A 20,146-nucleotide genomic window follows, 5' to 3' on the forward strand; every position below is an offset into this window, starting at 1 on the left:
CTATGGAATGTTCTGTTTTTGTCTTTCATGTGATAGCCCTTCCATGTGCTCCTTGCTGTGAAGGCCAGTTATAGGTGGGGGCAGGGACCATTTGTTTGTTACTGATGTATATTGGTCCAGGGACACACTGTACACCTTTGCTGCCATTGTGCTCTTGCTGGGTGTCCGGTGTGCTCCTGTTCCTTTAAGGGGGATTGGGCTGCCTCCAGGCCCACCTGCCCCTCATCTATCCATTTAATGCATGTGGTTCCATTGTGGAGACACTTATAAATTCAGTAGCGTTAGGACTGTAAGCATACACAGGGTGCCGTGAAGAGGTCTTGCAGCTTATGCATGCGTTTGCAAATGCGTGCTAACTACACCCCTGTTTTTAACGCAGACTGTTGGACAGGTTAATTTGGTTGGTTGGCAGACTGGTTGGTGAGTTGAGCTATGGAATGTTCTGTTTTTGTCTTTCATGTGATAACCCTTCCATGTGCTCCTTGCTGTGAAGGCCAGTTATAGGTGGGGGCAGGGGCCATTTGTTTGTTAAAGGTCAATAGCAGACAGTGCTTTAGTGTGGGTTGCTTGTTATGAACATAGTTGCACCTTAGGCTTCCCATGGGGATAAGATGACAGATCTGGTACACTGGTTCCTGTGCAATCTATTAAGCAGATCTCCTACCATCCACTGCCAGTTCATAGATATAGCAATAGCATAATATGGTACATGACAGAGCTGTTTGTGCCCATACAAACCCATGGTAGTTCCACAAAGTGGTCAGTGCATTTGTTTCAACAACCTCTTGATGGCTGTGGCCACATTTCTTTTTTTTTTCAGAATTCTGACTTCTATCAGCTCTGAGAAATTAAAGTGATTCTAAAGGAAAGATTTTTTTTAAAAAATAACAAACATTTTATACCTACCTGCTCTGTGCAATGGTTTTTTATAAGTGTTTTATAAAAGTACCATTGATATTCTTTTTATAACATGTATATTTTTATAACGTATACGGTTCATAACAGAAGTGAGTGGCCAGGTGTAAAATCTGTATGTTATACTGTTTGAAACATGTTAAAAGTCTCTGTGGGGAATAGGGATGAGCTTCGTGTTCGAGGCGAACCCATGTTCGACTCGAACATCGGCTGTTCGATCATTTGTCGAATTGCGAATGATATGGGCCGTTCGTACCAAATTCGTGTGGCGCGTCACGGCCCATAATTCACTGCGGCATCGCAGTGCATTGCTGGCTGATGATTGGCCAAGCATGCACTATGACCCGCATGCTTGGCCAATCACAGCGCCGTCGGTAGAGAGAGCTGTAATTGGCCAAAGCCAGGGTGGCTTTGGCTAATTATGGGTCAGGGGGTTTAGAACACGCCTCACACTATATAAGGCCGCCTGCACGAGAGACAGAAAGACTGTGTCATTTCATTTGAGTTAGCTAGATTAGGCAGGACAGTCAGTGAGTTAGATATATATATATATATATATATATATATATATATATATATATATATATATAAACACTGTATTCAGTTTCGCTAGATCCGTTCCTGTTATCTTCCTACTGACAGGCAGGCTTGTCTTGTTACAGTATTTACAGCTACCTGAAGAAAATTGCTGGTGTTCTTTTGATCCTATTAGTACCACAGTTAGGCAGCTAGACTATTTACAGTTAGTGTAGTGCGTCCTCCTCACAGTGTTCAGCTAAAGCTACAAGTTATTGTAGTGCGACCTCTGCACAGTGTTCAGCTAAAGCTACAAGTTAGTGTAGTGCATCCTCTTAACAGTGTTCAGCTAAAACTACAAGTTAGTGTAGTGAGACCTCTGCACAGTGTTCAGCTAAAACTACAAGTTAGTGTAGTGCACAGTGTTCAGCTAAAGCTACAAGTTAGGGTAGTGCGTCCTCCTCACAGTGTTCAGCTAAAGCTACAAGTTAGTTTAGTGTGACCTCTGCACAGTGTTCAGCTAAAGCTACAAGTTAGTGCGTCCTCCTCACAGTGTTCAGCTAAAACTACAAGTTAGTGTAGTGAGACCTCTGCACAGTGTTCAGCTAAAGCTACAAGTTAGGGTAGTGCGTCCTCCTCACAGTGTTCAGCTAAACCTACAAGTTATTTTTTTGCGAGCTCTGCACAGTGTTCAGCTAAAGCTACCTGTAGAAGGTTGGTGGTGTTTTCTTGATCCTATCATTACCACAGGCAGCTAAATTAGCTACAAGTTAGCGTAGTGCGAGCTCTGCACAGTGTTCAGCTAAAGCTACCTGTAGAAGGTTGGGTGGTGTTTTCCTGATCCTATCACTACAGCAGGCAGCTAAATAAGCTACAAGTTATTTTTTGGCGAGCTCTGCACAGTGTTCATCTAAAGCTACCTGTAGAAGGTTGGTGGTGTTTTCCTGATCCTATCACTACCGCAGGCAGCTAAATAAGCTACAAGTTAGTTTTTGGCGAGCTCTGCACAATGTTCAACTAAAGCTACCTGTAGAAGGTTGGTGGTGTTTTCCTTATCCTATCACTACCGCAGGAAGGTAAATAAGCTACAAGTTAGTTTTTGGCGAGCTCTGCACAGTGTTCACCTAAAGCTACCTGTAGAAGGTTGGTGGGTTTTTCCTGATCCTATCATTACCGCAGGCAGCTAAATAAGCTACAAGTTAGCTTTTTGTGAGCTCTGCACAGTGTTCAGCTAAAGCTACCTGTAGGAGGTTGGTGGTGTTCTCATACTACAAGCAGGCTCTGTGTCTAGAGGCAAGAGTGCTGGTCATGGAGACGGTGCATCCTCATCAGCACGTGGCCCTGGGACACGCTTGGCCTTTTTTTTTGGCAGCTGGCCGCGTTGAGCCGCAACATGCGGAAGACTTGGTCGAGTGGATGACCAAGCCCTCCTCATCCTCTCTCACCCATGCTCAGGGTACTTTGTCTGGAAAAGCAGCGGCCTCTTCCCTCGGCTCAATGTCATCAGTGACTCCTTCCCTAGCCCCACCATGTCCTCCTGAGGAGTCCCTCGAACTGTTTGACCACAGTGTTGGGTACATGCTCCAGGAGGATGCCCAGCGTTTGGAAGGCTCTGATGATGATACTGAGCTAGATGAAGGCAGTAACGTGAGCACGGACAGAAGGGTGCCCAAGAAGGACAGCAATCTGGCAGTCATGCTCCCCCTGCTGCAGCATACTGCCAGGTTTGCTCCAGTGATGAGGAGGGAGGGGATGATGAGGTCACTGACTCAACGTGGGTGCCTGATAGGAGAGAAGAGGAGGAGGAGGAGGCACATCACCAACGAGGCAGGATACCCTCCAGGGGCCAGCCTAAGGGCAGCACACTGACTGCATCACACCCCAAAGCTCTGCATGTGCAGGGCGCTGCAGTCTCTGCGCGTTATTCAAAAAGTTCTTTGGTGTGGGCCTTTTTTGAGACGAGTGCATCAGATCGCACCGCTGCTATTTGCAACATTTGTCTCAAGCGTATCTTGTGTGACCAAAACATCTCCCGCTTGGGCACCACGTGCTTGACCAGACATATGTTGACCTGCCATGCAGTTCGTTGGCAAGCGTATCTAAAAGACCCACACCAAAGAACAAAGAGGACCTCTCCTTGCTCCTCATCAGCTGAGATCTCCAACCCCAATATACCTTCAGTCCTCTCTGAGACCTGCACTGAGAGGAATGAAGGTGTAGAAGGTGTCACAGCCAAGTACTTGTGGGCAATCAGCTTTCGGTACACCGACGTCAGATTGTACCAGGCAAATTTCCCTGCCCCAGCTGCTGCACTGCCAAAAGAAGTTCGCTCCCAGCCATCCACATGCCCAGCGGTTGAATGCTAGCTTGGCAAAATTGCTAGCACTTCAACTGCTGCCTTTTCAGTTGGTAGACTCTGCCCCCTTCCATGAGTTTGTGGAATGTGCGGTTCCTCAGTGGCAGATACCCAAACGCCACTTTTTCTCACGGAAGGCGATTCCGGCTCTCTACCGGCATGTGGAAGGCAATGTCCATGCCTTGCTGGACAGGGCGGTCAGTGGTAAGGTGCATATTACCACTGACTCATGGTCCAGAAGGCATGGACAGGGACGTTACCTAAGTTTCACGGCGCATTGGGTGACTCTGCTGGCAGCTGGGAAGGATGCAGGACAAGGTGCAGTAGTGTTGGAGGTTGTTCCGCCACCACGCCTCCAAAATGCCACTACTAATGATTGTGACACACCTCTCTCCTCCACCCCCTCCTCTTCTTCTTCCTCCATGGCCTCTTCCTGTGCTTTGTCCTCGGAACTAGCGGTGCTCCGTAGGTGTTCAAGGGGCTATGCATGTACACAGGCCAAAAGATGCCATGCGGTGCTTGAGCTGGTGTGCTTTAAAGGAATATTTCACTTTTTTTTTTTTTACTTTAAGCATCATTAAAATCACTGCTCCCGAAAAAACGGCCGTTTTTTCAAAAGTTTTTTTGCATTGATACATGTCCCCTGGGGCAGGACCCGGGTCCCTAAAACCTTTTTAGGACAATACCATGAAAATTAGCCTTTAAAATGAGCACTTTTGATTTCGAACGTTCGAGTCCCATAGACGTCAATGGGGTTCTAACGTTCGTGCGAATTTTCAGTCCGTTCATAGGTTCTGGTGCGAACCGAACCGGGGGGTGTTCGGCTCATCCCTAGTGGGGAATATTGTTTTAAATGCCTTGTACTCACTGCCATATTAAGTATATGTTCACGCTATACGTTGATTTGTTTGGGTAATGTCATCCATGCCAGTCTATGTTAATGGGGAGAGTTTTAGGTCAACTCTGAGTGATACTAGTGGATCGAGTAATGTGCCCCTTTATAATTTGGTGTGGGGGGAGTCTTAGACAGAAGTATGCAACAGGTTACCCCTGACTTACAACATGTAGGTTTGTAGTCTGGAAAGGAATGCATCCTTCGGGGCTGGGCTGATGAGAGACTTTGAGAAAACCTATGGCTGGACTTTCTGAGTTCAAGGTTACTGCTTTGAATTGCACTGTACTGAAGGCCTGAAATGTAGAGTGGAACAAGTAGCTGTACGGAATTGTTAACTTGCTACCTCACAGTAAAAGTGTTAAAAGGCTATTCGTGTGGCCATCAGGCCAGGAAAAATGTGAGTACTACAATGAAGGTGAACGCCAGGCCTGGAGCATGTAAGACATAATATGGTGGAATTTCTTCCATGTACAGGTGTGTGCATACCCTATCTGAAGAAGAAGTGGAGTCAGAGTCCTTGACCAACATGGCTGGAGTTGGCCATGAATCGGAGCTGCCTACACATTTATGTTATATAATACGATTAAGTTTTTTTTTTTTTTCTTTTACATCTTCTTCAACAAATATTTTCCTGTTACCATATTTGCAGAGGGTTTTAATTAAACAGAATTTTGTAGCTCCGGGTTAGACTTTTCAGTTTATTCAGTGGACATTGCTACTGGAAATGTCAGATGAATGCCTTTTAACTCATCTTTAAATCTGATTTGCTGCTTTTTTCTTTAAAAAATGTGTTGCAATATATCTGGCAATATGCTATGAGATGAATTTGTTGGTGTTCCACACTTTCTTCTGCTGCAAGTAACATCTTCTACAGCAGCCTTTTGTAAACCGGGGTGCTCAGGTACCCTGTGGTACCTTCAAGTTTCTTCAGGAATGCCTTGGCAAAATGCCTAAAAAAAATTGCCCAAAATTTGTTTACAAGTCAACGGTGGATCAAGCCTGCCTTTTAGTTACACTAAAGTGGGGTACACACTAAAAGAAAATCGGGCAAACTTTCGTCCGATTTTTCTCGATGTTTCACAGCAATTTAGAACCGATGAAAGAAAATTCTTACGAATATTCTCGTACGACAAAGGCTTTTTTTGTTGTTTATTGTTTCTGATCATGCGCAGTCTTTCTTTTCTGATTTTTTTTTTTTTTTGTATGAAAATCGCATGAAAACAGTAAACTAAAATTGTTCGCTCTGTTCCCATACGAGAAAAATCTTCGGGAATTTTCGTACTAAAATTCGGAATCGGCTGTCGAAAGTTGTGTACACACTATACGAAAATCATACAAAAATTTGTTGGACGGAAATGTTCGCCCGGTTTTCTTATAGTGTGTATGAGTATTTAGTCACAGGTTTTCATTGTGTACCATTACAATTTTCTAGCCATCAGCGTCCTAACAACCAGTGATGTCATCTGTTGACGACAAGGAGGACATCGACCATCTACATTCTTGTTTACCCCTCCCCACCCCTCTCCCTCAGCACTGGGGTCACATTAGCTGAGTAAGTGACCGAAACTGAGGGAAAAGGGAAACATTGGCATACTAGTCAGTACCAGTGTGCTAAGGTGTGTTTGCTTTGGAAGAATAAATTACCTCTAACGTTGGGTGCCCTACATGTGTGAATGTTGCTGTGTTTAAGAAAAACTATTAGTTTTCGTTTTTTACATTTTAGAATGGGATGCCTTATTTTTAAAGGGTGCCTTGACCGATAAAAGGTTGAGAAACACTGTTCTGCATTAACCATATTGAACATGAAGCAGAGCAAGAAATGGTTATTTTTCTTTTAATAATAGAAAAAAGAAATTTGGGAACTGACTAGTGTGAGATTACTGCCAACATCCTATATAACATCATGAGGAGAACATGCACAAGGTGCATTGGGAGACGCCCCCTTGGACTTTTGATGGCAGAAGTAAAGTATAAGGATACAAAGTAGATACAAAGAAAAGGCACCAGCGTGCCAACTTTATTGAATACAAAAATATTGGTAGAAAATATATAAATATTATATCACATATAGACACAATGGTTTCAAATGTATTGCAATGGTACATCAATAAATGAACGTGAACAAGAAGTTATTAATACATATTAACTCAAAAGTTGGAGTCAAAAAGATCACTGGCCTAGCCAAGTAAAGGGCAGCCAACTGGACTTTTTAGACATATAGACCCAACATGTTTCGGAAATTATTTGTGCAATGGTGTGCATATTCCTTCTTCAGGGATAGTTATGCAATGGGTAATTATATTCTTGTCTGTAATATAAATATAAGTATATGGTAATGTTTGCATGACAACATCCAATGAATATTGGTATTATCAACATCCTTGTAAACAAAAAGTGCCAAATAACAAGACCACTAGTACTTACATATCGCAGATTCACTATGAGTTTAGCAAGAGATGCTGGACAATACATGGAGACTGTACATGCTGGCTGTATACATCCACACACTGGCACGGTATAGTTGATAGAGGCCTGCATCCATAGTCCAGTAATCAAAATGTGTTCACAAAAGGCGCCTGGCAATCGCCACGGCAGCAAATTGTGCACTGTGGAGATAATGGCAGGGAAAAAGGGAAGTGAGTCCCATTCTCAGCAAAGGTGCAAAAATGCACAAGGTAAGTTTGTATATAAGCAGTAAAAACGTAAAAGATGCCATGGATACCTAATCCAAGATTGAGTTCATCAAGTGACACGGGGATGCGTGATGTCATCACGCCCTGGGGGGCGTGGCTACGCCACGCACCCCCTGCGTCTGAGAGACACCTTGACCTCGCACTCAGCTGTTAGCCTACAGCTGATTAAGCAAGATGGCAGGCGCGGCATCTGATTGGTCGATGCCAGACACACCTGCACGGATCTTTACTGACGCCCATGCGGCCTTGTCAGTATGCCGGCTGCTGACCTGGTGTCTGCATCTTCCACACCCTCACTCCCTGAAGGTAAAGATCTTCATTTTTAAACTTGATGAACTTAATCTTGGATTAGGTAACCATGGCATCTTTTACCTTTTTACTATATTCAATAAAGTTGGCACGCTGGTGCCTTTTCTTTTTATCTACTTTGTATCCTTATACTTCTGCCATCAAAGTACAAGGGGGCGTCTCCCAATGCACCTTGTGCATGTTCTCATGATGTTATTTTTCTTTTAATAATTTTTCAAACTAACAAAACCATATAGATTGTAACATCACTAACGAAAAAATTATAGTCCTGATTCACTAAACTACAAAGTACAAAAAATGGCTTACAAACATTTTCCCGGGAAACCTGGGCTGTGTACACATTCTTTCACCTGCTGAAATGCCAGAATGCAAGCAGAGTAAAGTGATGTCAAGGAGAGTTTTACCGGAAGATGATTGGGGGACTTTGATTTAGCTAGACAGGCCAGCTCTGAGGAGCCACAGTAAGCAGGGGTGTCTATCTGACTTCACTGCTACCCTTCTGATTAGGAAATAATTCATGTTGTAGAGAAGTGTAAGGCTAGCCATACACGTTTCCATTTCTCTCATCTAGCCCCTGTGGGGCTGAACAAGAGAAATCAATAGATTCTTTCAACCATGTTGTTTTGCGTGGATGGAGAAATCTATTGATTTCTCCCATTCAGTTCCTGCCAGCTATTGTACTCTGACAGCTGCTGACACCAGCACTCGAGGAAGCACCCCGGCAGCTCTTCTGTGATACTGGATCTGGAAAGCATCTACCCTCACTAGCACTATGTAAGTGTCAAAAATGTGTATTTTAATTGAATACAATAATGCTGCAATAGGATTTGCCTTGCCCTTCCCTTCCCTTCCCTTCCTCCTTTTTGCCTTCCTTTTCCCATAGTGATCGGGTCCCCCAGCCCGCGCCTGAAGCAGTCTCGCTCCCTTTGTTTCAAAAACTCAGAGTTGACAGGGGCCTAGAACTCTATTTTCAGCTCGTTTATTTCAGGACATTGATCGATTGATTTTTACAAAAACTTTTTTTTTTTTTTTTTTTTATTCAATTATTACCTCTACAATAATTTTTATTGTTGCTATTGATGAACCAGCATGAACTTATGCAGGTCCTCCCACCATTTTTCATAATCGGGCATTTCAGCGCTGATCGTTACCCCAGTGCTTCACGTGTGTGTTTTTTCTAATGTTAATTTTCATCCTCACAACTGTCGCTCACTGGATATTTTTTCTTTTTCGGACCATTCTTTGTATACCCTAGAGATGGTTGTGTGTGAAAATCCCGGTAGATCAGCAGTTTTTGAAATACTCAGACCAGCCCATCTGGAGCCAACAATCATGCCACGTTCAAAGTCATGTGATTGGCTAATTGGCAATTTGTGTCACCAAGCAATTAAACAGGTGTTCCTAATAAAGTGGCTGGTGCGTTTATGTATTAGCAATGTGCAGTTTTGATATTTGTCATTTGTAATTTAAAGCTAAACTATTAATGTAAATACACGGGTACATAGACTACCTACCCATCAACTTCTTAGAGCCAGTTAACACTCTGGCCTACCTTTCTTCCAAAATTAACTCTGTATGTGACTAATACAGCACCATAAAGTTTGAAGCTCCAGGGAGATTGTGGAAGATACCCGCACGTAGTTACCACATGTGCAGGCATACCTGCACATCAATCACATTTCCAATGTAGGCACTTTATTATAATGTATGTGTACTCTTAACATCTTACTGAACTAACAGGAATGCACCTGCCAGCAACTGTGCAAATTTCCACAATGCTTTGCAAACAGTTTGCATTAGAGTTTTTTTTTAATAAAAAAGAACTTCAGTCTAAGAAAAGAGAACATTCTATTTTAATATTTTTCAAATGAGGATCTGTTAAATTACTGCATTAGACCAATTGAAGAAGCAGAGCTTATACTTTATGTGACATTTACAAATTATTACTTCCTCCTGCAGTTTTTTTTGTAAATATCTACATGGTTTGTGTCACATCTTGTTTAGATGCTCTGTTTAGATGCTCTGTTCTCATATCCTGGAAGACGCCTGTTGAGCTGTTCTCTTAATCTATGGACGTTAATACGGTTTTGTTTCCTTTCTTCCTAGCAGTGACCTGTAATATCCTGTCTACTAAATCCCTTCCTACCTCCAAGTGAACAGACGCTCCGATCACACGCAGGGACAAGGATACTGACTGCTCTACTGCACATTGCAACTGACTGAGAAGACCCCATCACTTTCTACACCCCTCCAATCATCTCTGAGGCTGATGTTGTTCTAATACAAATGGCTCTTAAACTTTTTGTTCTTCTGCTGCTCTGTGGAAGTACTGGTTCTGAAAGACCCCTTTCTTATAACAGTGCCCCAGAGCCACTGGATTTTGGATTTGTACCCACTGGAACATATGACACCAGTGCCAATCATGAGCCTGGGGCGATAGGCTTACTGTTTCACATAGTCCAAGGATTCCTGTATATTGTACAGCCAAATGCATTCCCTCAAGGTAAGTACAGATTGTTTACTTTCTCACGTTAATCACCTATCAGTGGGTCCTTTTTCGGTTTCTTTGTCTTTAAAAATGTAAGTAACGATCAAAGTATCTGCTACAGTAAACCCTAGCAGTCAACCACATTTTGTGTATTGACTACTCTAAAAAAATGAATTTGGGAATCTCATTGGTTGCAGAAGGTCGCTACTGTATACACTTTATCATTGCTCTTTGTATTTAATGTTGGTTTTAGCATTAGGACCGTCAAATATGCATGCAACAGACATCTAAGAATTGTCTTTTAGAATCTATGGCTATGAGTTCAGATCCTGATTATGAGGACTGTCCTCTTGACAATTGTTTTGCTGAACAGAATGATTTTTATCTGTGACTGGTGTAGAAGAGTTGGAAGTAATCGTAAATGCTTCACCTACTGTATATTACCTAGTTACCTATGTTGATGCGTGGACCAAATTGACGGTATTGGTAGTAAAAATTGAATAAATAAAGGCAAATCTAGGGTTATGCCACTCCAATTTTCCTCTGTGTTGATAAGCTTATATCAAAGGTGGTAATAATAAATGTCAATACCAAAACAGGTCTCGAAACAACTAAAAACTGGTCTTTGAAAACAAGAACAAAGTGCCATTTGAGGGCCTAGTATAAAAAAACTATGTTCCATAGCTCTGAGAAACACCAGTACTAAAGTTGATAATAGACTGGTCATTTAGGAGCAATCATTTTAAATATGTTTATCAGATAAGAAGGTAGTATATTTTATTTACTAAAGTTGGGCAGTGATCCATCCATAGCAGTTCTGGAAAAGCCCTAGAAAAAGGTGAATATGCTGCAGTCTGTAGATCGATATTCAGATCAATACTTGCTGAAAAAGAAATAAAAAAACTACTCAGAATCGCAACACAAGACACATTAATCTAACAACATCAGCCTGTGCCAGTGTTTCAAGAAAACCCCTTAGGACTTTAACCTACGATGAATATTTATCAGTTGTCGTTTAACCTATTTGAGACAGATGTTTAGGTGGATTGGGGTGCAGATAGTAGCTATGCTGCTCTTAATCTGACCACAAATTTACTAAGGGTCGGTTCACACTGGGGCAACACGACTTCAGCGCGACTTTGTACCGCGACTTCAACGCGGCTTCAGCGCGACTTCAGCGCGACTTCAGCAAATTACAAGGCGACTTGAAGTCGCCTCCATGACAGGCGACTTCGCCTGTGGCCAATCAGCTCTCTGGGAGGGAGGGGGGGAGGGAGGGGTTTTCCCTGCAAAGTCGCTTGACTTTACAGAGATCCGACTTGGAGGCGACTTCCATTGATTTCTATGGTACAGGTCGCCTACCAAGTCGGATCAAAGTAGTACAGGGAGTACGCTCTGAAGTCGGAGCGACTTCAGTAGCGTCTATTAAGACGCTAGCGTTCACTCCCATTGAAACTATTTCTGGGGCGACTTGGGGCGACTTGAGGGCGTACAAGTCGGATCCCAAGTCGCCCCAGTGTGAACCGAGCCTAATTATTATGTGTAAGGTAATTACATAACCCTTACATAACTTTATTTAATTCACTTTTTTTACAGGGGTTTTACTGTAAGTTGTTTTTGTATCTTCCATCCCCACCCACTCTATAAGCAACCAGAAGGAGCTGATCCTGTTATAGCTTATGTCCTCTTGGCAGATTAAAAGCCAAATCCACTGGACATAATACACTCCTGAAGTGCTATTGTTTTTCACTGTTGTGTCCACCTCCCTGTTTCATTAAAAAGTGGCATCTGGAATTGTGACTCCTAATCCCAAAGAAACCTACTAAAAAGTGGCTAATCCCTTGGTTTGGGTTTTACATAATTAAAAAGAAAGACCTATTTCATTTGTTTTGAAGATGTAAAGGGTCCTTAATATAAAAAAATTGACACATAAATAATTACACCATTAGGCTTAATCACCATTTTTTTCATTTTCTTACCGGCATTCCACCTTCTGTGGATCCTGCAGTTGGATAGCTGGATCTCTGCTTAAACATTTTCCATATAACAATTGTAAAGGGTGTAGCGGGCAAGGTGGGAAGTCTCAAGTAGAAACCATATATAGTTAAAAGTATTTGGATACCTGACTGCCACGCTTACCCATAACGCAAGTGGTTAGAGATTATAGCCGGCTACTGTGTTCTTCACCTATAGCAGCCAGGGCCGTCTTTAAGGCAGGGCAAAAGGGGCAGCTGCCCTGGGCCCTGTCATTGTTGTGGGGCCCAAAGCAGCTGTGTCATACTTGCCAACTTTCCCAGTTTAAATTCCCTTGTCCCTTGAGGTTTTAGTCTCTACCCACTGGGCAGATAAAGGTGCATGCTTGAAAGTCCTGCCTACAACTGTGCAGAACAGGCTGATGGTAGGCTTAATGACCAAAGGTAAGAAAATTAGTTGGGGGAGGGTAGTGTGTGGTGTGCATAGGAAGGCAGAGAAGGAATTACAGTTTGGGGTGCACAGGTGAGCAATCTCTAGCAACCAATTAACAAGCAGAAATCATGTGCTGTAACCTCTAGCAACTAATCGGTGAGCCGAAATGTGTGCTGTAACCTCTAGCAACCAGTCAGTGAGCAGTAATGATGCACTGTAACCTCTGGCAACCAATCACAATCACTGTCAGACTCAAAATCAGTTTACTGAATCAGATCAAACTGCTATTTATTTTATGTCTCAGAGCAGATGGAGAGCAAAACTGCATGGGGGCCCCAAGAAAATTTTTGCCCAGGGTCCAATCAATATTAAAGACGGCCCTGATAGCAGCCCCCTTTTCCATAAGGCAAGCAAGCCTACCGATACTTTGTTTCCCCCCAGGACTTATACATGATGCTATAGCGCCTGGCCAATATGCCAGGGCAGGTGCGAACTGAGCAAACTGGTACTTGCATTTTTGCAGACCGGCAGAGTGGTTCAACGATGTCCGGGTAAAAGACAGGCAGAGTTCAGAGAATAGTCTATATCCGATCTGAGGTCATACACCGGGAAATCCAATCTAACAGAGCAGACAAACAAGTAGCTTAGAAAACATGTTACAAACGCAATATCACAAGCCTAAGACTTCAGGCTTGGCTAGCTTATATCAGGTTTGGTTTCCACCCAGAGTCTGGCCACAATCAATCACCTTGCAGGTGGCCAGACAAACAAGGAGAATACTACAGCCAAAACCAGGATGCTGGACCCAACAGCTATGATGAAGCAGGGGCGCATACGCTCTTGACACTGACCATTACATTCTACAGTGTGAGTTTGTTGGACATCTCATCTTGGACATTCAAAACTATGGACATTGATATTGGCTTTAATACAAAGCTGTCCTATTCCCTCTTTGTGGCCATATCAGGAACTCTGTTGTTCTGAGAAAGCTTTCCTCGAAATTTCAGACTGTCTGTGAGAATTTTTGTCCCTTCAGCCAAAAGAACATTTGTGAGGTCAGGTAATGATGTTGGGTACAAAGCGTATCTCACAATTAGATTTTATAGCAAAGGTGTTCAATATGGTTGAGGTCAGGGCTTTGTGCATTCCATTTAGGTTCATTGGCACCATATTCAGCAAACTATGTCATTATGGACCCCACTTTGTGTACAGTCAAGTGGTCTTTACCAAAATGTTGTCACAAGGGTGGAGGCCCACAATTGTTTAAAATGTATTTGAATATTGTGAAATTAACGGTATCCTTCACTGGAGATACCTGTTCTCAGTAGAGTAAAGAAGGAGGTCCATGTTCTTTTGGCTATATAGGGGGAGATTTATTAAAAACGAGTGCACTCAGTCTGGTGCAGCCGTGCATTGTAGCCAATCAGCTTCTAGCTTTAGCTTGTTCAATCAAACTTTGACATTGAAACTTGAAAGTGGATTAGTTTCTATTCAGCGCTGCACCAGAACTGCACGCTCCAGTTTTAGTAAATGTTCCCCGTAGTGTATCTCTTCACTAGAGTGCCTGAAAAAAAAAAATTAGAAAGAACAAAATAGTCAGCTGGTGATTCCACCTGGCGTCAGCCTAAAACTAAAACTTTTTTGATGGTCAGAATATTATTACTATATAATAATATTGTATTATTATTTTTATGATATCAAATCATTGACACAGATAAACAGTACTTGTATGTATGGTTATTGTGCTGGATGTCTATAAATACATATACAGTGCTGTGAAAAATATTTGCCCCCTTCCTGATTTTTTATTTTTTTGCATATTTCTCACACTTAAATGATTCAGATCATCAAGCTAATTTTAAATTTGTAAATCAAAGATACAGTTTTTAAATCATTATCTAATCTATTAAGGGAAAAAGCTATTCAAACCTGCCTGGTCCTATGTGAAAAAGTAATCCCCCCCCCCCCCCATGCTGAATCATGAATGAACTGTGATTAACCACAATTTTTTGGAAAGCTGAGTTAAATTTCACTTGCCACACCCAGGCCTGATTACTGCCAGACCTGTTGAATCAACAAATCACATAAATAGAAGCTGTCTGACAAAGCGAAGCTCGCTAACAGATCACAAAAAGCCACACATCATGCCATAATCTAAAAAAAAATTAAATAACAGATTAGAAACAAAGTAATGTACATGTATTGGTCTAGGAAGGGTTTCAGAGCCATTTCTAAGGCTTTGGAACTCCAGTGAAACCCAGGGAGAGCCATTATCCACAAATGGAGATAACTTGGAACAGTGATGATCCTTCCCAGGAGTGGCCGGCCTACACAAATTACTCCAAGAGCATGACGATGATCCAGGAGGTCATAAAAGAACCCAAAACTACATCTAAAGAACTGCAGGGCATCACTTGCCTCAGATAAGATCAGTGTTCATGATTCAACGATAAGAAAGAGACTGGGCAAAAATGGCATCCATTGGAGAGTTCCAAGGCCAAAGCCACTGCTGACCAAAAAGAACACAAAGGCTCATCTCACATTTACCAAAAAACATCTTGATTATCCCCAAGACTTTTAGGCAAATATTCTGTTGACTGATGAGACAAAAATATAACTTTTTGGAAGGTGTGCGTCCTGTTACATGTGGCATAAAACTAATACAGCAATTCATAACAAGAACCTCATACCAACAGTCAGACATGGTGGTGGTAGCGTGATGGTCTGGTGCTGCTTTGTAGCTTCAGGACCTGGCCGACTTACCATAATTAGGGATGAGCGAACAGTTCGGCCCGAACTTTAGCTGTTCTAAACAGCCGAACAAACGGGTAATTTGACTGTTTGTTCAGCCCCCCGAACTGACCACAATGCATTGCGGTGCTGAACAATGCATTGCAAGCCCTGATTGGCTGAAGCAGTGAAAGCTTAAGCCAATCAGGGCACAGAGCACTGTCAAAGTCATGATTGGACACTGTTATCATGGCTCATTCCCGCCCCCCCAGCATAAAAGTATTTTTTCAATGGCAGCCATTTTCAGTGTTATTTTGGCATGGACAGAGATAGAACAGGGCTCTGTTCAGGGCTATCAGTTAGTGTGCTATACTGTGATATTTTGCTTCAATTTTCAGTGTAGAATATTAGTTTAGTGTCAGTCTAGGGATAGTGTGAGTGTAGTGAGGAGGACCATTATTCAGCTTTGCATAGTGTGCAGTTAGAGTAGGGACATCTCAGATAGTTTCACTGTAGTGTAGTGAGACTGTGTCATTCATACATACATACGTGTGGAGTAGGGACAGCTCATGTAGTTTCAATGTAGTGTAGTTAGACCGTGTCAGTAATCTTGACATTAGTGTATAGCTAGAGTAGGGACAGTTCAGATAGCGTCAGTGTAGTTGAACACGTCTATTTGATTGCATTACTGCCAGTTTAATGCCATTTACTTCTGTGTGCGTTACTGCCAGTTTAACGCCATATCGTTTTGCATGCATTACTGCCAGTTTAACGCCATATAGTTCTGTGCATCACTGTACATTTGGCGCAATTTATTGCAGTATATTATTATTGCAACTCGAAAGGATGCAGGACAGGGCTCGGTGCTGCAGCTTGTTGTGCCCCTATGTCTCCATACAGCTGGTGGTGATGAAGCCAGACCTGTGAGCTCTACCCCCTCCTCCTCCTCCGCCACCTCCATGCCCTCCTCTGCAGAACTGTCCTATGAACATCAGGTACCCCCTAAGCGTTCAAAGGGCTATTCCATGAGTCAGGCTAAAAGGTGCCATGCAGTGCTTCAGCTGGTGTGTTTAGGGGACAGGAACCACATCGGAGCAGAGATTCTTGCAGCTCTGCAGGGACAGGCCCAGAAGTGGTTCTCACCACGCCAGCAGGAGCCAGGAATGCTGGGGTCCGATAATGGCTCAAACCTCCTGTCAGCCCTTAGACAGGGAAAGTTGACACATGTGCCATACCTGGCACATGTCCTCAATTTGGTGGTACAGCGTTTCCCAAGTACATACTCAGGGTTGCAAGATGTACTAAAACAGGCCAGAAGAGTCTGTAGCCATTTCAGGCGGACATACACAGCCAGTGCTGGCTGAAATTCAGTGTGAATTCCACCTGCCCGTAAACCGCCTGATTTGTGACATGCCCACCAGGTGGAACTCGACTTTGGCAATGCTGCAGCGGCTATACATGCAGCAGACGGCTGTCAACGAGTACCTGAGCCAGTACAGCAAGACAACAGGCTCAGGCCGCCTTAGCTTTTTTTCCCCACGTCAATGGCTGATCATTAAGGATGCATGCACTGTATTGTCACCATTTGAGGAGGCCACTAGGATGGTGAGCCGTGACAGTGCATGCATCAGTGACACAATCCCTGCTGTGTTCCTGCTGGAGCAGATTCTGCATGGCATTATGGACAGGGCACTGGAGGCAGAGCAGCAGGAGGAAGAGGAGGACTTCCTTTCCTCTCAAGGCCCATTTTATCCAGACACCATCATTCCTATGTCACAGAACACACAGGTGGAGAGAGGGGAGGAGGATGAGAAGGAGGATTCAGGCACTTTCATAGGCTTCGAAGAAGAGGAAGACATGCGTCAAGCTATAAGTGATGGCTTTCCAACCCCAGGACCCTTGGGAGTAGTACGTGGCTGGGAGGAGGAAGTTCCAGATGCTGTCATCCTGAGTGACCCCGAGGAGTCTGCTTCTCAAGCCTCTGCAAATTTGAGGCGCATGGGCAACCTCATGCTTCAAAACCTGCGAAGGGACCCAAGAATACGTGGCATAAGGGAGAAGGATGATTAATGGTTGGCAACCCTCCTTGACCACCGTTATGCAGGGAAGGTCTCAGAACTCATCCCGTCCCCACAGAGCGTGCAGAAGATAAAATCTCTTGAGGACACATTAAAGAAGATTTTATTGAATGTTTTTCCTGACTCCAGTAGGTTACAGTGTGGGGGAAAACGTCATTTTGAGTCTTCTGTTGGTCAAGAGAGGAGTGTTGGAGAAGGCGTCTGCCTAAGTGAGACATTTCGGATTTTTTTTTAGTCCTTGCCGCCCAGGGCTGTCAGCTTCCACTTCCCATCGGGAGCATCTGCATCACGTGGTGGACGATTACCTCGGGGCCAAAACGGAGATGGAGAGCTTTCCAGCTGATGATCCACTGCCTTACTGGGTCATGAGAATAGACCACTGGCCAGAACTTGCGCAGTATGTTATTGAGTTGTTGGGCTGCCCTGCAACCAGCGTGCTTTCAGAACGGGCATTCAGTGCTGCAGGAGGTTTCGTTACTGATCATAGAACGTGTCTGTCCAGACTCCGTGGACCATTTGAATTTTATAAATATGAATCAGTCCTGGATTACCAGCTATGAAGCCCCTGATGCCGATGTCACTGAATAAGTCTTTTTGGGATGTGGAATCTATGCAGAACTTTGAGGCTGCATAGCTTTGAGGGTGTTCAATCATTTCATCTGGAAGAATGTTTTTGGTATAGGTTTCATGGGCACAATTCACACCCAAAGCCCAATTTTTCTGCACCTGTTACACAGGTGCATATCATTGCAATTTTTTACAGCAAGGCCAATTCTTGCTTTCATCAAGATTACCTCTATAGAGTTACAATGGGAAGGCACCACCAACACCCAAAGACTAATTTTTACGCACCCGTTACTTCTATCCAAAGTAAAAGTGATACCAGAATGTATCCAAAAAATCTCTAATCTTGTTCCCAGTGCACTACATTGTGGCCTCATCATACACACTGGCTCCCCAGCTGTTGCTGAGCAAAATAAAGGCAGCTTGCAGGGAAAATTTTTTTTTTTTTGCTTTATAAATGCATTTATTGCTGCAGCAGATTCTAGACATGGTACAGATCTGCCACTTTACAGGTAGACTAAGGGGACCCCTCAGGCACTATATTGGAAGGATTTTTTTATTTTTATGCTTTCACTTTAAAAATAAAAAAATCACTGCTCATTTAAAAATTACGTTTGTTACAAACTTTTTTTTTTTATTGATACATGTCCCCCAGGGCAGGACCCGGACCCCTATAACCATTGTATGCCCAATTACTTGCATTTAAGCCTTCAAAATGGGCACTTTTGATTTTTGATATTCAAGTCCTATTAACTTTAATGGGGTTCGTTATTCGGGTCGAACCGAATAGGGGTATGTTCGGCCCATCCCTAACCATAATTGATGGAACCATGGATTCTGAGCTCTACCAAAAAATCCTAAAGGAGAATGTCTAGCCATCAGTTCATGACCTCAAGTGCACTTGGGTTATGCAGCAGGACAATGATCTGAAACACAGCAGCAAGTCCACTTCCAAATGGCTCAAACAAAGCAAAATTTAGATTTTGGAGTGGCCTAGTCAAATCCCGGACTTAAATCAAATTGAGATGCTGTTTCATGACCTTACACAGCCTGTTCGTGCTTATAAATCCCTCCAATGTGGCTGAATTAAAACAATTCTACAAAGAGTAGGACAAAATTGCTCCACAGCAATGTGAAAGACTAATTTCCAGTTATCGCAAACGCTTGATTGCAGTTGTTGCCGTCAAGGGTGGCACAACCAGTTATTAGGTTTAGGGGGCAATTACTTTTTCACATAAAGCAAGGCAGGTTTGGACAGCTTTTTTGCCTTAATAAATTAAATCATCATTTTAAAAACTGCATTTTGTATTTACTGGGGTTATCTTTGTGTAATAACATTTGTTTGATGATCTGAGTCATTTAAGTGTGACAAATATGCAAATAAAAAAAAAAAACAGAAAGGGGTCAAATCATTTTTCACAGCATTGTACATACCTTGCCTATTTGGTGCTTCGGGCTTCCTTGAAGATACATTTGGAAAAAGTGCAGCACAGTTTTTATATACATTGCACACCAAACCCATATAATTAATTATTTAAACTTGATACCTGTTTTTAAGGGACAGCATGTAGTCAGTAATGTAATGCATTTACTTGGGAATTAAATTTGTAGTAATGGTTTTATTATGTATATTTAGTAAATGTTCTTGTACCATAATCCATTCAGCAACCGTACAATAATTTATCAAATACCCCAAGTCTCATTCACAGAAAAGGAATATTTAATGTTCACACTGGTGGAATTAATTTGCTAGATAATTAAAAAAATGGCTTGTTTGAGCGTACTCTGACAATTCTGAGGAAAGTAGGTCAGTAGAAGGAACCTGTTTTTGAGGCCAAGAAGAACGGCAGGCTACGTTTATGGAACTTTTTAGAATCTTTGATTTCTTTATACAATGTGACACACACATTATTAAAAGTATGAATGCTTTCAAAAATAGAAGTGTTTAGAATAGAATAGAATAGTTTATTTTTATCAATTACCAAAATGTAAAGTATATGAACAGAAGAGAAATCCAAACTGAAATAATATTTGGTGTGACCACCCCTTGCCTTCAAAACAGCATAATTTCTTCTATGTACACTTGCACACAGTTTTTGAAGGAACTCAGCAGGTGGATTGTGCCAAACATCTTGGAGACCTAACCACAGATCTTCTGTGGATGTAGGCTCCCTCAAATCCTTCTGTCTTCATGTA

General features: G+C 42.7%; 1 protein-coding gene across 12 annotated transcripts in view; it reads left to right on the forward strand.

Annotated features, from left to right (window-relative positions):
* Positions 1-20,146, forward strand: part of PROM1 (prominin 1) — a 340,751-nt gene that overhangs the window by 25,950 nt on the left and 294,655 nt on the right. For 10 of the 12 annotated variants that reach the window (XR_012237091.1, XR_012237101.1, XR_012237102.1 and 7 more), the window contains exon 2: positions 9,791-10,187. The exons of 1 other annotated variant lie outside the window; for it this stretch is intronic. Coding sequence is in view for 4 of the 11 variants with exons in the window: in XM_073609697.1 (XP_073465798.1) it covers positions 9,971-10,187 (217 nt within the window). In the remaining 7 variants the exon portion in view is untranslated. The remainder of the gene's footprint in view (positions 1-9,790; positions 10,188-20,146) is intronic. One more of the 12 variants, XR_012237094.1, reaches the window with a different exon arrangement.

This window comes from Aquarana catesbeiana, linkage group LG01 (assembly GCF_042186555.1).
Source record: "Aquarana catesbeiana isolate 2022-GZ linkage group LG01, ASM4218655v1, whole genome shotgun sequence".
NCBI lineage: Eukaryota > Metazoa > Chordata > Amphibia > Anura > Ranidae > Aquarana > Aquarana catesbeiana.